The 19609-nt window shown below is 38.4% G+C and overlaps 2 protein-coding genes across 2 annotated transcripts in view; both read right to left on the bottom strand.

Annotated features, from left to right (window-relative positions):
* LOC307133915 (counting factor associated protein D-like) overlaps positions 1-19609 on the bottom strand; it is a 536798-nt gene that overhangs the window by 284159 nt on the left and 233030 nt on the right. The gene's annotated exons all lie outside the window — the stretch shown is intronic.
* cart4 (cocaine- and amphetamine-regulated transcript 4) lies at positions 3803-4933 on the bottom strand (the record flags this gene model as incomplete). Its single annotated transcript, XM_079828686.1, has 3 exons — positions 3803-3910; positions 4000-4080; positions 4808-4933. 3 exons carry the CDS (start codon positions 4931-4933, stop codon positions 3803-3805), a joined length of 315 nt encoding a protein of 104 aa, XP_079684812.1.

Raw genomic sequence — 19609 nt, 5'->3', positions numbered from 1 at the left:
GGAATTGTCTTATGCGATATTTATGTCTTGTCCTATAAGATTCTTATCTGATTCTGTGGGAAATGTCTTATAAAACAATACATAAATATCCTGTAGGATAATTTCTACAGGATTTTTATGGGATCCAATTCGGTCTCTCTCTCTCTCTCTCTCTCTCTCTCTCTCTCTCTCTCTCTCTCTCTCTCTCTCTCTCTCTCTCTCTCTCACACACACACACACACACACACACACACACACACAGTTACTCTAAAAAGTAATGAATTAATCATTTATTTATTATAATAAAAAGTAATAATAAAAAATATCACAGGACAAAGTGAAATTCCATTAAATAAATCACAATGTCCTACGATTCTAAGTATGATCCTACAGGAAAAAGTGAAATTCCAATAGGATTGTTGACAAGGGAAGAGACAAATACCAGAATCGTTATCCTTCTCCTTTTCAGACGTCTACATACGCCTGGAAGACGGTTGAACTTTTTCTTCAAGCTGGGCACGACCTGTCTTTGAAGATAGTCTTTATGTTCTGTGACATCTCTTGTCTGAAATAAATAGCACATTTTACGATTATCTAAATGTCCGAAGTCAAAATTGCACGCGCGCAAGTTATTTCAACTCACCGCGTCGCCGTCGTCAATGGACGGTCCAGTCGGTTCGTAGTCTGGCGGTCTCGAATCCACGCCACTGATGTTAGAATAAATGCATATAACACAGTGAAGTGCTACGAGATATATAGATACATGTGTCATTGTTTATTATAGTCACGTAGGTGTGCTTGCTCTTGTGGGATTTAAAGTTTCTAACCTGCTCCTACGTCACATAAGGTGGTTGATCACATAAATAGATGCCTAATTCGCGGCTGATACGTAATCCGTCCGCCATATTGGAACGGTCAAAGCCAAACCGGGTCCTTCCTCGAAATATCAGTTAATGAATATACTAAGTACATACGAACGATATAAATTTAAAATATGTATACCTTGTATAAAACAAAATAAACATAATTAACAATTACAACAATAACAATTTATTTCACTAGTTATACACTATTAATAAATACTATAATAATAATAGCCTATAATTAACCATCATTACACACTGAAATATTTGGACATTTAACACTTAATTTAACAAGTAATTACATTCATTGTGAATAGGGTAAGTGCAAATACGTGGATGAACTGTTATCAGGCTAACCAGGTTTTGAGGGAGGACCTGATTTGTCACCACACCTGTCCTTGAACACTCAAGATCAAGTTGACTGTGTGTCTGCAACCGTAGTTAGACACATGTATAATTATCTAGATTTCAGAAGATGATTTTGCTAAACCAACACAATATAACAAGACGAAGGCGTTAGCTAACACGACATTAAAAAGTTACCATAGTTTAAAAACCTGTAATATTGCGTTAATAAGCCTATATAGGTTATAAAAACACAAACATTCTTTAAAGGTTATTCCAATTCTTCGGGAATTTAAATCTCAGCGGTTTCACAACCAGAAGCTGCACATTGTTGTGGCATCATTGATTCTTACTGTGAGTGACGACACTGTTGAATAAAAAACAGCATATGCTGGTTAGGTATGTTTTGAAGCTGGGCAGCTGGTTTAAGCTGGTCAAGTGCTGGTTATAAGCTGGTCCTGAGCTGGAGCTTTCTTAGGACCAGTTTAGGACCAGCACTTGACCAGTTTAAACCAAGCGGCAACCTCCCCCAGTTTCACTTGAAGCCAATAGGGAAGTGACTTAAACTGCAATTCATCGACTGGCCTCTAGAGACAGGCTCCAGAAGGAGCAGAATCTCATTGAGCCCCATGTTAACATACCCAACTTTACAGCAGAAAAAAAAAACTTGTTTACAGCCTGGTACAAATTGTGCTTTTGGTCTATACGGCTAATTTTGCCCTTCATGACGACTGTGAGGGGGATGATTTTTTTTAACATTATATAAAGCCTTAAAGTTCTGCATAATTAAGGGCGTGGCCCCTTTGAGTGACAGGTGGATTGTCATTTGTCTGCTGTCTGTTAGTCATTACGTCACCTCAGCTTCACCCACGTCCAGCTTCTTTGCTCATTTTCTGCCAAGATAGCAACGGCCAGCTCGACCCTACTTTACGCTTCAAAACTGCTCTTCAGAATCCTATGGCTGACGTCACGGACACTACATCTATATTTTTTTACAGTCTATGGTTTAAACCAGCTCATGACCAGCAAAGGACCAGCTTAAACCAGCAAAGGACCAGCTTAAACCAGCTCATGACCAGCAAAGGACCAGCTGCCCAGCTTCAAAACATACCTAACCAGCATGCTGCACTCTAAAAAAAAAAAGGTTCTATATGGCACCAAAAATAGTTCTTGGCTCGTAATCATAGGGGAACCTTTTTTAGTGCTATATAGCACCATTTTTGGTGCTTCAGTGGTTCTTCAGAGGTTATTCACCGGTTCTTTGACTAAGGTGCTATATAGCACCTCTGAAGAACCACTGAAGCACCAAAATTGGTGCTATATAGCACTAAAAAAGGTTCCCTTATGATTACGAGACTTTTTTTTTAGAGTGTGGGGTTTTTTAACAGTACGCTGACTGTTCCAAGATGGCGGGCGTGCTGACGTTTCTGGAGCGGTCGAATGTGGCATCTACGTATATAAGCCTATCTGTGGTGGGTTAATCACCCCTTGATCCACTGATAGAGAGCAGAGCGGTTTGGAGAGAAATTGTCTAGGAATTCTCGCGGCCATTAGACTAGCTATCTACATGTTGATAGATTTCACTTTATGCAACTCACCCGTCGCGTTTGCGTGATGACGACCAACCTGTGCACAAATCTCGCAGTAATCCTCTTTGTTTCAAAGAGGATTTAATAAGACAGAGCGAGTTGTTTTTATCAGAATCTATGGCTAAGCTCTTCAACCGTAGATCTTTAGGCTACAAAACACTTTGTAGGCTACATACATGTAAAATGTTTCAACTGCGTTTTCAACCGTTTCAGTAATCACAGAAGTTACTTTAATTGTCTGTAGCCTATCGGAATTACTCTAAAAGAAATGTTGGGTTCTTTCAACCCGTCAAATATTGACAAACGGTTTGTTTATTTTTTAACCCAATGGTCGTGTTTGTCACAAACTCAACCGTTGGGTTTAAAAAAATATTTAAAAAAATTTGTCCACATTTGACCCAAACATGGATTGAAACAACCCAGCATTTTTAGAGTGTATAACAACAAAACATAGCCTAAATTTAACTGCATATTACAAATATGATCACAAAAAGATGTCGCTTTTCAAAAGTAGTGCTAAACATGTCAGAAGACAATTTGTGCGGGAAAACCCATATGATAAATTCACCCGATAATTAGCCTACTGACATATCTTTTTTTACAAAACAAATGAACCTCTGAAAGCCTTTGAAAGGATTATTGATTCACAATTATTCAAGTAAATGATCAGGCTTTCAGTTGTTGATCATGGCACTTGTTGATCATTGTCGCACCCCTGTAATAATATTTCTCAGACCTTGTTCTAACATTGTTTCACGGTTTTATTAAACATATTTGAATGATATATGTTCACAGAGAATGTAGACATACCTTTAATTTAGACAATGTACAGAATTAATGAGCCTTAAAGACATTTTATTAACAGAAAATAAACCCGTTTAAACGTACAGTTGTGTAGTCAATAGTACGAACACCATCCAGTATCAACACATCACCCGCGGAGAGTTCAACTTAAACAGACGAGGTTTCCCAAGCGTCGCGGTCACAGAGCCTGAGAGAGAAGAGTTGCTCGAGGCTGGAGCTCCATCAGTAGCAGCGCAAGAAGAAGCTGTTGCAGGCGGTTCCTCGCAGGCAGTCGCAGAGTCTCCCGATGCGCGGTCCGTGCTTCATGGCGCAGCGCTCGCCCACATCACACTAAAGACACAGAGCAACACATGTGATGCTCTTCAACATCCTGAACCTGGTGGTGAACGCTATTTATAAGAAATCTGAAATGTGTTTACCCTCGGAATGACGCTAGCTTTTTTCTCCACAGATATCCGATTGTCCTGATCTCCATCCAAAAGTTCATCGAGCGCCTCAGCCTAAACGCAAACGGCGAGAACGCATTCATTCAGGGGGCAGATATAGATTAGAAGTTAGAAGCAGAATTTAAAAATGCATTTCTGAGGTAGTCTGATACATCCAAGTAAAAAAAAAAAGAAGTGAAAATCAATGCATCATTGCGGCTTCCAACATTATTTTCCACACTCGTAAAAATAAAGGTTCTTTAATGGCATTGATGGTTCCATGAAGAACCTTTAACATCCATCCATGGAACCTTTCCATTCCACTAAAGGTGATAAGAAAATAACTGTTGACTTAAAGGTTTTTGAGTAACCAAAAACGGTCCTTTTATGGCTTTGCTGCGAAAAAACCCTTTTGGAACAAAAGTGCATTTAATATAGATCTTTTTTTTTTTTTTAATACGCTCGCAACTTTTTTTTTTTACATCAACAGGTTAAAACTGTATTTTCCTAGTTATGCTACACTCTAAAAAAAAAGGTTCTATATGGCACCAAAAATGGTTCTTGGCTCGTAATCATAGGGGAACCTTTTTTAGTGCTATATTTTGGTGCTTCAGTGGTTCTTCACCGGTTCTTTGACTAAGGTGCTATATAGCACCTCTGAAGAACCGCTGAAGAACCACTGAAGCACCAAAATTGGTGTACTAAAAAGGTTCCCCTATGATTACGAGCCAATAACCATTTTGGTGCCATATAGAACCTTTTTTTTTTAGAGTGTATATGACACTTTGGTTCATCCTCTTACCAGGTCTCGTTTGATGAACTGCTCGTCTTGTGTGGTCAGTCGGTTGTCCAGTGCCATCTGACCCCTGCAGACGCAGAGCAGCGCGAGGAAAGCGCTCAGGTAAACCGCCGCGCGGACGCTGTCCATGGTGCTGAAGGCTTTGGGTCGGTTTTTAAAATTAGGCTAAGAAAAAAAATCCTCTTTATTACTACTTTCTGTTTCAGCAAAACCAGCTTTGAAAGTTTCCCCCGACTCTTATGCTCTTGCTGTCGCTTGCTATTGCTTCTCTGGGCAGCTGGGAAACTTTCTCTATTTATACGATGTTCCTGCTACCTGATGTATTCATGCAACGTCACCACATCCGTATGTTTTTTTTTTTTATGTTTTTTTTTTAAGTAGAACCAACTGGAAGTATGTCTGAATGAAAGACGACATCGCATTGCATCCACAGAGAGAATTTGTGTAAAACGGTGGTTGTAATGTAGCTACTACTTCAGCTATATAGACACAGACTTAACTAATCAGTAGGCTAAGTAGCTAATATCAAATTTAGGACTAAGATAGTTCCTTATTAGGGGGGCAATGACATGACATGTTTTTTTTGTGTCCGAATTCATTATTTTTCCAAAAAAAAAAAAAATACATGTCACATATCAAATTGATCTACAATATTTCCTTTATAATATACTTTTTAAATTTTTTTGATATTCAATCAACTTTTTAAGTTGACAAAGACCTAAAATGTCAGGTGGTGCGACCAGCAAATTTACATTTAAAAGTATCAATTCCCACTGCAATTGCAAAATGAAGTAAGAAAAATTAAATATAAACCATTATACAATGTATACAAATAATAATAAAAAAACATAAAAACTGAACACATAGAAAAGTGTCTGTTTATATGTTTTGGACTAAAAGGGCAATACATGGGAAAGGGAATTTACCATATGATATGCATTTTACAATAATTCATATGTATATTGTACATAAATATTATTGTAAATTAATATATGGTCGCATCACCTGACATTTTCTGGGAGGTAAAATCAGAAATCTTGTTTAATAATGAATTAATGCTGTCTTAAAAGCAGTAAAACCAATTAGAATCAACACCATACATTTTTTGGACATAGAAATGCATTTTAAAACTCTTTTGCTTAAATTTTTTTATTTTTTTAATCTTAATTATTATTATTTTTTCTTATTTGTCATTGACAATAATTACTGAAGGAGATTGGCATCACTAAGAACTAATAGGTAACTATGACAAATTATGAAGAATTAATTACTAACATTAACGTGTCTGAGATGTGAGCAATTGTTTTTTTTTTACTTTAAAATGCATCACTAATTACTCAAGTGTTACTTAGTCACTATACAGGAACTACTAGTGACCCGGACCATTATTTCAAACTGGAAAAACATATTTTTGACTTTAAAATAATGGCCTAGATCACTAGTAGTTCCTGCATAGTGACTAGGTAACACTTGAGTAATAAGTGATGCATGTTATGACTTTATTCAGAGTAAAAAAGATGACTGATTACGGTTCGGACACGCAATGTTCTTTATAATTTGTCAGTTAGTTAATAGTTATTAATGAGGCTAATCTCATTCAGTAATTATTGATTACTTAACAAGGAACTATCTCTTAAATTTGACATTACTTACTGATTAGTGAAGCTTGTTTCTATATTAGTTAATAGTAGTAACTGAAGTGTTAATGTAGCACCACTCATTGGTGCTGCATTACTTCCAGCATTACTTATTAATGACGGACCATTATTCTAAACTGTTACTGTGATGTTGCTTATCATTTTAAAATGAATTAATTGAATACAAAGACTGTTTCATTTAAGTATGCTCTCTTAATAAAAGTTTTTTGTTGCACGGATGACATAGAAGATACATTTTGTGTTCCCCAAAGAAGGAACCAGTTTTCTTCTTGTAAAGAACACAGATTAAGTTACTTTATCTAGTATTCGTGCAATTCTTGCCAGTGATTTGTCATTAAAATGGTTAAAATGTTAGTTCACCCAAAAATGAAAATTAGCCCATGATTTACTCAACCTCAAGTCTTCCTAGATGTATATGACATTCTTTTTCACAATCGGAGTTATATTAAAAAAGTCCTGGCTCTTCCAAGCTTTATAATGGTGGTGAATTGTTGGGTCATTTATGAAGTCTATAAAAGTGCATCTATCCATCATATAACTGCTCCACATGGCTCACAAGTCGATTCGCGCTAAAAGAGAAACCCCTGACGCGATGTAGAGAAGCATCGTAAGCTTTGACGCCTCTGGCAGATAGTGCTGGGCAACAAACTCAAGCCCCTCTTCTCTTATATCGAAATCCTCCGCCATTTCTCTGTAAAAAATTCTCATTTTAGACTCTAATTCATGACCGGTGTTTTGTTTTGCTCCATCTCGTAATTCGTTCATCAATACTCATGTGTCAAGGGTTCAAGGGTCAAGGGTTACTCTTTCACCGTGAGTCGACTTGCTGACCACTGACCGCCGGAAGTTAGTTATTTTAGTCTATAAAGTTTTACATATGGATATTTTTCTTACACAAACGCGCCACTTCGCTTCAGAAGGCTTTTATTAACCCCCCGGAGCCGTGTGGAGCGGTTATATGATGAATAGATACACTTTTATGGACTTCATAAACGAGGCAACAATTCACGGCCATTTTAAAGCTTGGATTAGCCAGGACTTTTTTAAAGGTCCCATGGCATGAAATTTTCATTTTATGAGGTTTTTCAACATTAATATGAGTTCCCCTAGCCTGAATATTGTCCCCAAGTGGATAGAAATGTTGATCGGTGTAAACCCGAGTTCTGGCTGTCTTTCTCTGCCTTTGAGAAAATTACAGGCCAGACGAGCCAATCCTGAAGTCTCCTGGTTTGACGTCCAAGCAGGAACGGTTTCCTCCCTTTCCTCCGCCCAGAGAATCTGGCACGCCCATGCAAACGCTCGAGAGAGATCATGGGTTGTGAACAAGTGAATGCTGGCAGTTTCTCAGTGTTTGGATGTACAAATGAAAACAGAAGTCTTTTTTCAGTTCCTTCTGATCTGTGATCAGTAATTTCTGATGTGTAGCTAATTATTTATTATTCGTGCACACAATGCGGCTTCTCTCTCTCCAGACAGAACGGTGTTTTCGTGTTTTCTATCTTGTGAGTCAGTGTTTTTGTACGTCCTCGTCGCGTCTATCTGTTCTAAAATGTGCATACAGTCGGGAGTTTCTGCTCAACATCGGCCTCACACACGCCGAAGCTCGGGCTGCACTGGCCGTTGGCCTTCAACATCCCCGACCCCCAGTACTGCATCTGGCCCACAGCGGAGGCACCAAACGCGGCGTGAGATTAAGCAGAAGGGGGGGTAAACGTGAGCATATTCGGGCTAGCCAGCCTAGCCCCACAATAAACTGGATTACATTCGATTACTGCTGTTGTGTCTTTGTTTGCGCTGTGTACTCAACGCGCGTCACTGACGCTTTTATTTTATTTTAAAAATAATGCAATTATCAACAGCTGTAATGGTACTTTGCATGTGTTACAAAGTTGGTAATAATGATGAAGACGGACTCGGCGTGACTGGGACTCGTGTTTATTCAGAACTCTCAGATACAAACACAATAAACTCGCGCTGACTGACAGCGCTCTCATAACTCAGTAGTTACTATAAATAACTTTGTTAGCGATCGCTGAGCTCCGTCTCTGGTACGTTAGTGATGTCCGGTTCGCGAACGATCTTTCTTTTGAACCTGTTCTTTTTAGTGAACCGAATCAGTTCACCAAATCGGACTGAATCGTTCTAAACGGTTCGCGTCTCCAGTCAGCGCTGATCCATAATTTACTAAAGTTACTAACTTTCTGACATGAGTGACAGTCCCTCCGACTAGAAATAGACTAATAACCTGAAGTAAATGCTGTAACTACAACAGTTCAGACATGCTGAGAACTGATGTGAAGTGAACTCAGGTCCATCCGTCTCTCTGGCAGCAGCTCGTGCCTGCTCGTGCCTCGTAGACCAAGTTAAACCACGCCCCCTCCGCTCATTTAAAATACAAAGATGTCAGCCAATCACAACAGTGGGCGTTTTTACTGAAGTCTCACAGCAGACACGCCTCTTGAAGCAGGGCATTCAGCCACAGGGCAAACAACAGTATTGAAAAAATGCCTTTTATTTCTAAATTATGACATTTTTTAATGTAAAAGTCATACTAACAATATAAGTACACCTCAGGAAACATTATAAAATAATAGAAAAATGCCATGCCATGGGACCTTTAATATAACTCGATTGTATTCGTCTGAAAGAAGAAGGTTATATACACCTAGGATGACTTGAGGGTGAGTAAATCATGGGCTAATTTTCATTTTTGGGTGAACTATTCCTTTAAAACCATTAATAGACGACCATCAAAAATGAAAACCATCACAATATGAAATATTTGCCATATTTGGCTTGGCCCCTTTTTTGCTGGAAGAAAGATATCATCAGATATGTTGTTCTTCATGGACTAATATCTGCTGTATGACCTATATCCCATCTGTCAATGCTCTTCAGAATAAAAATGGATCAATTTTCACCCAACTCTGCCTTGTTCTGACCTTTGTTTACTTGAAGCGTGTGTGAAATGTTCTGTGTTTGACAACACTGTGTAGAGATGCAGTATGCGAGTATATTGGCATCTCAAATTAATAGACAGAAATAATCAATACAAAGCTACAGAAAAGAAGGACAGCAAAGTTATTATTCAGCATCACAAAAGAAACACAGCTTACAGAATTTATCTTATATTTATTCTTTTCTTTAACTATTTATCTCTTAAATTGACTGTGTAATTGTCAATTAACTTTTGTCAGTTTATTATTTGAAATCTCTTTTAAAATAATAACCTGACATAGATGAACTGAAGAATCAAGCCAATAATAACATTGAAAACTAATAATAATGCCTATATTTCTGCGCCACATCTCTATCACGCATTTCATTTCTAAGAATGATAAATTCTCCTAATTCATACTCATTATTTGACTTTGGAGGTTTTTCCCATAATGTCTCGAGCTGACCATGACAGGATGAAGACAAGCTTCTCGACAATGTCTTTTATTCTGATTAGGTGCGGTCAGATCTCTGACATTTTCACCGCCTCACCGTGTCTCATTTCTCTCCTCGAGGGGAAACGTTCGTCTTCTCAACAGCTCGTAATTAAAGCTCCACTCTTCTAATGCCACAGCTCACACACGTGTGAAAACGGAAGAACGGGGGGGCATTGAAGTGAAGTGAGTGTGAACATATCATATCATCCATACCAGATTTTCAAGACATCACCCACTCGTCCATAGGGAATTCATCTTCACTTAGTCAAGACTTCTGACTCATTTCTGTCTCCTTCACAGATCTATGCTTCATGTTTAACCTCCTGTACAGAAATTAGGGTATTTGTATTTATATTACACTATAATTCATTCACTTGCTATCTAGCTGTTTATAAAAGTGACATTTAACAGTATTATCAGTTTAAAAAAGTGTCTTATTGAACATAAAATAGTCCAAGTACGACTCGAGTAACATCATGTCAAAGCTGCAGTCCGTGACTTTTTGCGCTCTAGCGGTTAATAAACACAACTGCATGAGTCTTGCGGAAGAACATTGCAGCCGGAGCTACTTCTCTCTGTTTATGTCTATGGCAAATCACGCAGGGACTGTGCTCCTCCGCAGCGGTTCCTACCAGACCGGTCTGAAATAGTCCCAATATAAACACTTATTATAAGTGTACCATAATGATTCAGGGTAAGACAAAAACACGGTTTGGAAAATGGATTCATGTTGTACATTCTCATATAATTTTTATAAATCTTGAACACAAAAAAAGTTACGGACAGCAGCTTTAACACTGATATTTATTTTAAATAATGGAAATTACAGTTGATATTTTAAACATCTGATATTCACTCGGTTACACTTTATTTTGATAACTCACTTTAGACATTCTACTAACTATAAGCAACTACATATCAACTAACTCAGAGTATTAGACTGTTAGGTTAGGGTTAGGGTAGAGCAGTGCTTCTCAATTATTTTCTGTCACGCCCCCCCCTAGGAAGAAGAAAACATTTCGCGCCCCCCTACTCTCCGCCCCGACTGTAATAGTATAATTTGTCTATAAAATTACACCTCTGCAAAACATTGTATCCTTATTAATATTAAAGAAAAAAGAAATATAGATCAACTTACAACAAAGAATAACTTTATTAATATTGTTTTTTAGTCTGTAGCAGAAAAGACTTAAAATGCATCAATTTGCTTGAAATTAAAAAAATGAAATCAAATTAAACAATCAATAAATAATAATAAAATTAAATTGATCAGCAACATTAACTCAGGAGCACAATCTATAAAGTCTGTAACAGAAAAGACTTAAAGTGCATAAAAAAATTCAATCCTTATTTAAAGTGCAAAATTGTTTTGACCATTTGATACTGAAAAATAGAATATAATCAATAAATAACAATAATTTCTAATTGATCAGGAACATTAACTCAGGAGCACGCCACCTTATATGATGCCAACAGTGCTCGCTGGTTTACTGAAGTTGCATTCACAAAGCGGGACGATTGTCGGCAATATTCGGCACGTTTTCGATGAAAAAACTCAAGCGGCTTATCAGCGTGATTGGGGTGTAATGTCTGTAAGTGACGCCTTAATTTATTTGGCTTCATACGGTCCGCTGCCAACATTTTTAGACACAGTAAACATACCGGTCTTTCTTCGTCTCCCACCGTAGTCGCGGATATTAAAGCTGCACTATGTAACTTTTCCGTCCACTAGAGGGCGACCTCTAGTGGACGGAAAAGTTACATAGTGCAGCTTTAATTTTAAAACAAAGGTGTAGCTTGATGATGCCAAGTTCCTTGGGACATGTGGTCTTCACCTCACAGCCGGTGGAAAAGAATCGGGATAGGACTCGGGCAGAAATCATGTTCATGGATGTGATCATTAACGTTACTGTAGTATGAAGCAGAAGCAGGAGCGATTGTTCAACACAAGCCTCGCGAGCAGTGGGACTTTTATTATGGCATAGTCGCCGGTGGGACTTTTATTATGCCACAGTCGCGGCACCATTTCCGCTTTTCCGGCCATGAGTGTGAGGTAACGCAGCTCTTTTTATCATATTAGATACATCTAAATGTGTTGAAAATTATGTTATGACGTTACTCTGTGCGTTCACTCGGCGGCTGCTGTGACACTTCAGTAAGAGTAAAGCGTTTCTGCAAAATAAAACCGGAAACCAAGGGTAACGTCGCAGATATGACGCAATTGACAGGCGACTCCCTCACACGTCCCGGTTCCTTGGTTAAAATAGCAATTTTCTCACGATTTACAAATAGTTGGAAACATTTGGGATATTTTAAGTACTCATCTGAACAAAATATAACACTGGCCTAGTGGTTTTTGGATATTTTACAAATTTTTTTTTACATAGTGCACCTTTAAGCAGACAGTCTACTAATACTCTAATGACTGCTAGTTGACATGTAGTTGCAAAGTTACTTATAGTTAGTAGAATGTCTATAGTGGACTATCGAAATAAAGTGTTTTAGGATATCACTCGTAGAAAAAAGGTTCAGTGGGGATAAGGAGAAATGTCTTAAATGATTGCTTAATACTTTTAGACTGGTTAAATTCATAAATTAAATTAAATTAAAGCAAAATTAAAAATACACTACATACTCAATCTTTCTAAACGTGTTTGGTCTTGATTCACTAACACCTATTATAATTTTAGACTTTAAAAAAAAAAAATGGTTTTAAAGAATTACAAATATTAAAACAGTCAGGGGTTTTATATTTTAGACTTGACTGGATAGTTTTCGCGGGAACGTCACTCGCTCGCGCGGGAATTGGGCTACTAACAATGTTGCCGCGAGCTCAATGTGATATTTAGGCCCGTGAATGCGAATTTTAGCAGGGGAACCCAGCCACAAAATGCAGATTTACCCCGGAACACGATTTTCACAAATCCCGAGGGATTTGAAAGGCGACGTGGAGATGATGGCGTTATTATTACTCAACGGGTGAGTGAGCTATTTTATTGAACAGATACATTTCCTTATGTAGCTCTCTAACAGAGTTCATGTAAAGCATCATCTATTGTGAAGGCTCAATTTATTATGGTTGCTGTAGGGCTGTGCTGGAATTTATTTTCAAGGAAGTACCGTGTCTATTAATGTCAGCTTGAGATCCTTTCCATCTAAACTGGTTAGTTATATCTAGCAGTGAATGTTTTATGAGAAGTAGAATAACCATATTCATCCGCACAGTCACGAAAGACGAAGCACAACCAAAACAATATTCTTCCGCGAAGTGCATGCAGTTTTGTTTTTTAACCGCTAGAGTTAAAAGTGACATAGTAGGCCTATTAATTAAAACTAAATTCATAAAATGATCCCATGATGGGAACCCCTAAACTGATCTACTGTATGAAGCGCCAGACGGAACACTTTAAAGTTCTATAAGGTGGTCCTTCTGAGTGTGTGTGTGTGTGTGTGTGTGTGTGTGTGCATTTGTTAATGTGTGTGCTGATGGTTTGCTCCTTGCATTATTCAGCAGCGCCGGATCTGCCACAGATCCACATCTCTGAAGTGTCAGACCATTATTCAACCCGTCACCTGGTTAGCACAGTAACCTTGTGCAACACACGAGGAGCCAGCTTTATACAAAATTTATACAAAATTCCACATGCATCAGGTCTATACAAAACCCGATGCATCTGGAATCAAATGAGAGACCTTACAAAGAAGACACATGTGCTCCAACATCAATGTGTCCGTGAATGTGAATGCCACTATTGCGCACGGACGTGTGCATGTGTGTGTGTAACCCGTATTTGCCTTTCAGATACAACCATAGATGGGGTCCTAAATGTTCATCCTTGGGTTTGTGTGTCATCAAGAGCTATTGTCTACAAAATCACTGAAAACCTCTTCTCTCAAAGCGATTTAAAGTCTAGGAGAATTATTGTGGTAATCAAACTAAAAATCAAATTGCTTCAATTCCTTCAAACAGGTTTTCATTGACAAAAAAATATAGACATTTTTCAGGGTCAGTAAGTTAAATATGGTATGAACTAACTGATAGCCTTACTTTTAAGGGTACAACAGCTTGTCACTGTTTCTAATAAACCCCTAAAAGCTACATATTAATAGTTTAGAGTAGTAATATGTACCATTAAGGTACCTTTTAGGGGTAAATAAGGTACAAAGATGTCCCTTTAAAGCAGCTGTCCAACCAAAAATGATTGACCTGAATGATTGACTGTATTGACTTTCTTTCTTCTTTGGAACATTAACTAAACAATTTCCTTTCTCATGACTTCCATTGTATTTTTTGCCCGTACAATGGAAGTTAATGTTAAAGGGGGGGTGAAACACTCAGTTTCAGTCAATCTCATGTCAATCTTGAGTGCCTATAGAGTAGTATTGCATCCTTCATATCTCCGAACAGTCTTTAGGTTTATTATATTTATAAAAGAAAGATACGCTATACAGAGTCTTTCCGAAAAAAAGTGGCTGGGGGCGTATCGTGTGGGCGGAGCTAAAGAATGATTGCGTTTGGAACGCCTTACATATTTAAACGTGGAAAAAAACGTTATCCTAAATAAACCATTGAGATCAATCAGATTTAGCCAAACATATATGATCCAGAATCAGATCTAGAGGCTGAAATTGAACAGGAGAGGCAGCAACGACTACAGCAGGACGTCTCAATGGTATGTACTGTATACTTGCTTAGCGGCTTGTCGTGCTCGCGAGTTTTACAACATTTTTGTGTGTTTAACATGGTTTATGAGGACATCATTTGGTTTATGGACTGTATGCGATTTAAAGGGTTAGTTCACCCAAAAATGAAAATTCTGTCATTAATTACTTACCCTCATGTCGTTCGACACCCGTTAGACCTCCGTTCATCTTCAGAACAAAAATGAAGATATTTTAGTGTAAATCTGATGGCTCTGAAAGGCCTCCATTGGCACAATGCACTTTACACTCTCAAGACCCTTAAAAGGTACTAAAGACATCGTTACAAAGTCCATCTCACTACAGTGGTTCTAAAATAACTTTATGAATCGGCGAGAATAATTTTTGTGCGCAAAAAAACCCTAAATAACGACTTACATAGTGATGACGATTTCAAAACACGGCCTCATGAAGCTTCGAAACGTTATGAATCAGTGAGTCGAATCATGATTCGTATCGCGTGTCAAACCGCCAAACTGCTGAAATTTGGCGATTCAAACCGCTGCATCGACTCGCTGATTCATAACGCTTCGAAGCTTCTTGATGCCTTGTTTTGAAATCGTCATCACTATGTAAGTCGTTATTTAGGGTTTTTTAGCGCACAAAAACTATTGTCGTCACTTCATAAAATTATTTTAGAACCACTGTAGTGAGATGGACTTTGTAACGACGTCTTTAGTACCTTTTAAGGGTCTTGAGAGTGAACCGTGCATTGAGCCAATGGAGGCCTTTCAGAGCCATCAGATTTCAACTAAAATATCTTCATTTCTGTTCCGAATATGAACGGAGGTCTTACGGGTGTCGAACGACATGAGGGTAAGTAATTAAAGACAGAAACATTTTTGGGTGAACTAACCCTTTAATGTCAGCAGTACCAAGTGGAACGGCTTTGCACGTCAGACTAGAAAAACAATGGAATAGTAGCACATTTGAATGAACGAGTCGATAGCTAACAACACAAAGACATTTGAAGCAGTTTTACTCACCGCCTGCTTCCAGCATTAGACAAGCTACAAATCCGGAGTTGAACTGTACCTTGTTTATAAACCATCTTTGCCGAAATTCAGGGAACAAACAAAAAACTTGCACAACTCCATTGCTGCTCCGGAAAAACAAACTCCATCTACTGTCCCATTGACGCTGGGTTCTTTGGGAAGCTGTGCAGGGTTGTCTTGCCCTGACAACCAAAAACACACATCTTTGGTGACAGACACCACCAGGGGGCCCCCAAGAGCACATGAAATGACTTTTTGCTGTATGTTATTTAATGATGATTTAAATCGCGAAATGGCCTTAAACAATTAGCTTACTAAATAAACAGCACAAGTATACGTTTTCTAATATATGTATGGATTGATTCTGACAGCTCTGCACGAGCTCACAGCGCCATCGGCCGGGCACTATTCGTTTGTTAGCCAGGGTTCAAAGTCCAAAGTGAGAGAAAAATCGGCGCTAAAATGTAACATTACTCGTCAGTTGCCCGGGAACCTTTTTATGAATGGATGGATTTGAGAATGCTCTATGGTTTAGTGCGAATATCTTGTCTGACGTGCTGCATGTTTTGGATGGAGTACAGCATAGCTTCTATTTTCTCAGTAAATGTTTTTCTGAAAGTGCCATATCGTCCCCTTGGAATTATAAGTTGTGTAGCCTACATTTTGGAAGTTTGTATTTAGAAAATAAAAAGGTTCTTTCTACGCAGTCGAATGGAATGCAAAAAATAAAAATGTATTTAAGTCAAAATAAAAGCTCTGTTTAATGTTTGAAAGAAATCAAAATTTCTTGTTTTTAAAAAGAAGTCTCTTCTGCTCAGTAGGGCTGCATTTATTTGATCAAAAATAGCTACATTAAAAACATTAATATTGTGAAATATTATTATAATGTAAAACAGCTGTTTTCTATGTGAATATATAATAAAATGTAATTTATTCCTGTGAACAAAGCTGAATTTTCAGCATCATTACTGCAGTCTTCTGTGTCACATGACACTTTAGAAATCATTCTCATATGATGATTTGATGCTCAACAAACATTTATGATTATCAGTTTTGAAAACATTTGTGTACAATGTTTTTAGCATTTTTTGAAAGCTTTCTATTTCAGAGAAATGCTGTTCTTTTGAACCTTCTATTCATCAAATAATCCTGGGGAAAAGTGAGCATATTCAGCATAACAGACTACTTACAAAAAAAAGTACATATCCCAATCTGAACTGTAGTACAGTAAGGCTTTGAATATTAACACCTGAGCACTCTTGTGATACTGGGTGTGCGAATTATCAAGAATTGACAATAGTCAATCGTATTGGTGGCACCGAGGGGCCCCCCATATAAAATTATGCTTAGGGCCCCATAAGGGCTTGGGCCGGCCCTGTTTGGTGACATTGTTGATTTTGTGAAGTCCTGTGACGGCTTCCCTAAGCGTTTGCTCTCTTGTCGCCTGTACGGCCCGTACAAGGACATTCCGCCCTATCTGACGTCAGATAGACCCAAACTCAAAAAAAAGTATATACTTACCCCCCCAATGTTCCACAGGAGAAAGAGTCATATGGTCATATGGGTTTGGAATGACACAAGGGAGATTCATTTTTTGGGTGAGCTAAAAAGTTACTTACTAAAAAACCTTCAAATTAGATTTGAGTAAACCTGCAAGACTACATATTTAACTAACTCTCAAGAACTGCAGTTTTGTGTGAAATTAGTACACTGATTAATTCACAATGCAAACACCTCTGAGCCCATGAGATTAATTGAACAGACAGAACAAATTCTAGTTTTTAATGGCAGGATGTGAAGAATGAACAGTGAAACTGTGGCCAGTCCTGCCGTTTGCTTGCATTGATCAATTTGAGAGGCAAAGCATGTTTCTGATTCTGTTGGCTCCTGATGGCTTTGTTTAGAACAAAACTAAAAGTGGTCTGACTGTGCTCTGTGAGAGATGAAGTTAAAAAAAAAATTCTCCTTTTCTGCTCAATCCTCCTCTGGTCCTTACATTATGATTCAAAGTTGTGTTGATATGGAAACACAATGGGGCAGGAAAACAGAGAACACGACTGAAATGATTCATTACTGGAGCATGACCATGAGTGTGAACGATCAGTTAAATGCTGGATGAAACGCCACACTGGCTGTATAAACCCACTGATTCACAAATTACATTTAAAAAAGTGACATGACAGAGAAAGAAACAAGACTTTATTAGATCGTTTTATGCAACTTCATTTAAATAGGCCTACAGGTTTCTAGAAAATGAACAGAAGTTGCGATCGTCTTTTCTTCCCTGGCCTGTTGTGACGTATATTCGAGAGAAATGCTTCTTGAACAAAAAATGAAGGGCGGGACTTGATTTTGCCCATGGGGATGATTGTGTGGTTTGCTATTGGTCGATCTCATGTGAGTGACAGGTTGCCCCGCCTCATGCAGTAAACATGCAATAAGGTTACACCAACAAAAGTCATTTTCAGAGTCATGTCCGGAATAAATAGCTAATTTAATGAAACGTCGCCTTGGTGTGTTCCAGGCTTTAAAGGGTTAGTTCACCCCAAAATTTTAATTCTGTCATTAATGACTTCCCCTCATGTCGTTCGACACCCGTAAGACCTCCGTTCATCTTCGGAACAGAAATGAAGATATTTTAGTTGAAATCTGATGGCTCTGAAAGGCCTCCATTGACAGCAATGTACTTTACACTCTCAAGACCCATAACAGTTACTAAAGACGTCGTTACAAAGTCCATCTCACTACAGTGGTTATACAATAACTTTATGAAGCGACGAGAATAGTTTTAGTGCCCAAAAAAAACCTAAATAACGACTTATATTGTGATGACCGATTTCAAAACACAGCATCATGAAGCTTTGAAGCGTTATGAATCAGCGAGTCGATTCATGATTCGGATCGCGTGTCAAACAGCTGAAATCACGTGACTTTGGCGATCCGAACCGCTGATTCGACTCGCTGATTCATAACGCTTCGAAGCTTCATGATGCCGTGTTTTGAAATCGGTCATCACTATATAAGTCGTTATTTAGGGTTTTTTTGAGCACAAAAACTATTGTCGTCGCTTCATAAAGTTATTGTAGAACCACTGTAGTGAGATGGACTTTGTAACGACGTTTTTAGTACCTTTTAAGGGTCTTGAGAGTGTGAAGTGCATTGAGCCAATGGAGGCCTTTCAGAGCCATCAGATTTCAACTAAAATATCTTCATTTGTGTTCTGAAGATGAACGGAGGTCTGACGGGTGTCGAACGACATGAGGGTGAGTAATTAATGACAGAATTTTCATTTTTGGGTGAACTAACCCTTTAAACGCATAAAAACGTTGAAAATGGTGTTGTGTAAACGGCCCCTAAATGCAAGACGCAACTAATCATGTGATCCCAACATGGTCTAGTGCGACAACGTTATGTTTGGTGAGCAAGTCAGGGGAAAGAACAATTGTAGTCTTGGAAGCCTGTCTAAAAGCCAGACTGTTCAATTCCTCATTCCTTATCCTTAAAGAGCCAGTCTGACCAAAACGTCAGAATCCACCCCAGAGATTTTCCGGAGCAGAACTGGCTCCTTTTATCGGAAGCCCATCTCATTTAAAATGAGCGGTACAGAACATGAACTGTCTGAAGAGCTCTGATAAGGATCCGTTTTAGATATGGCCTGTCGTCATCAGCGCTGAGCCGCGTCATAATGTTTCTGACCTTACTCTGTTTGTTTATGAACACCCTCAGACGCCTCTGTCTGTGTTTTTCCCACTGACCTATTGACTAAGTCTTTTATTGTAGAGTAACACCTAAAAATCAGGAATATTTTACTGATTGTTGCGACAAGCCGCATGATATTTTTCTTCCTGTGTTAGTGATCAGATTGGCACCCGCTGACAGCAGTTAAATGAATAAGCGCAAGAGACCGTTGATACGGAAAGGCTATTCCTGACACAATCGCTGCATGTTTTCAAGTGCTTTTAATTGACTAATGCTGACTAACCACTGGCTATTTCTATGGAAGTGACCCAGAATTGT

This window comes from Gobio gobio, assembly GCF_949357685.1.
Source record: "Gobio gobio genome assembly, chromosome: 11".
Classification (NCBI taxonomy): Eukaryota; Metazoa; Chordata; class Actinopteri; order Cypriniformes; family Gobionidae; genus Gobio; species Gobio gobio.
Note: the sequence above shows the minus strand (reverse complement) of the source record. Positions and strands in the feature narration are given on the sequence as shown.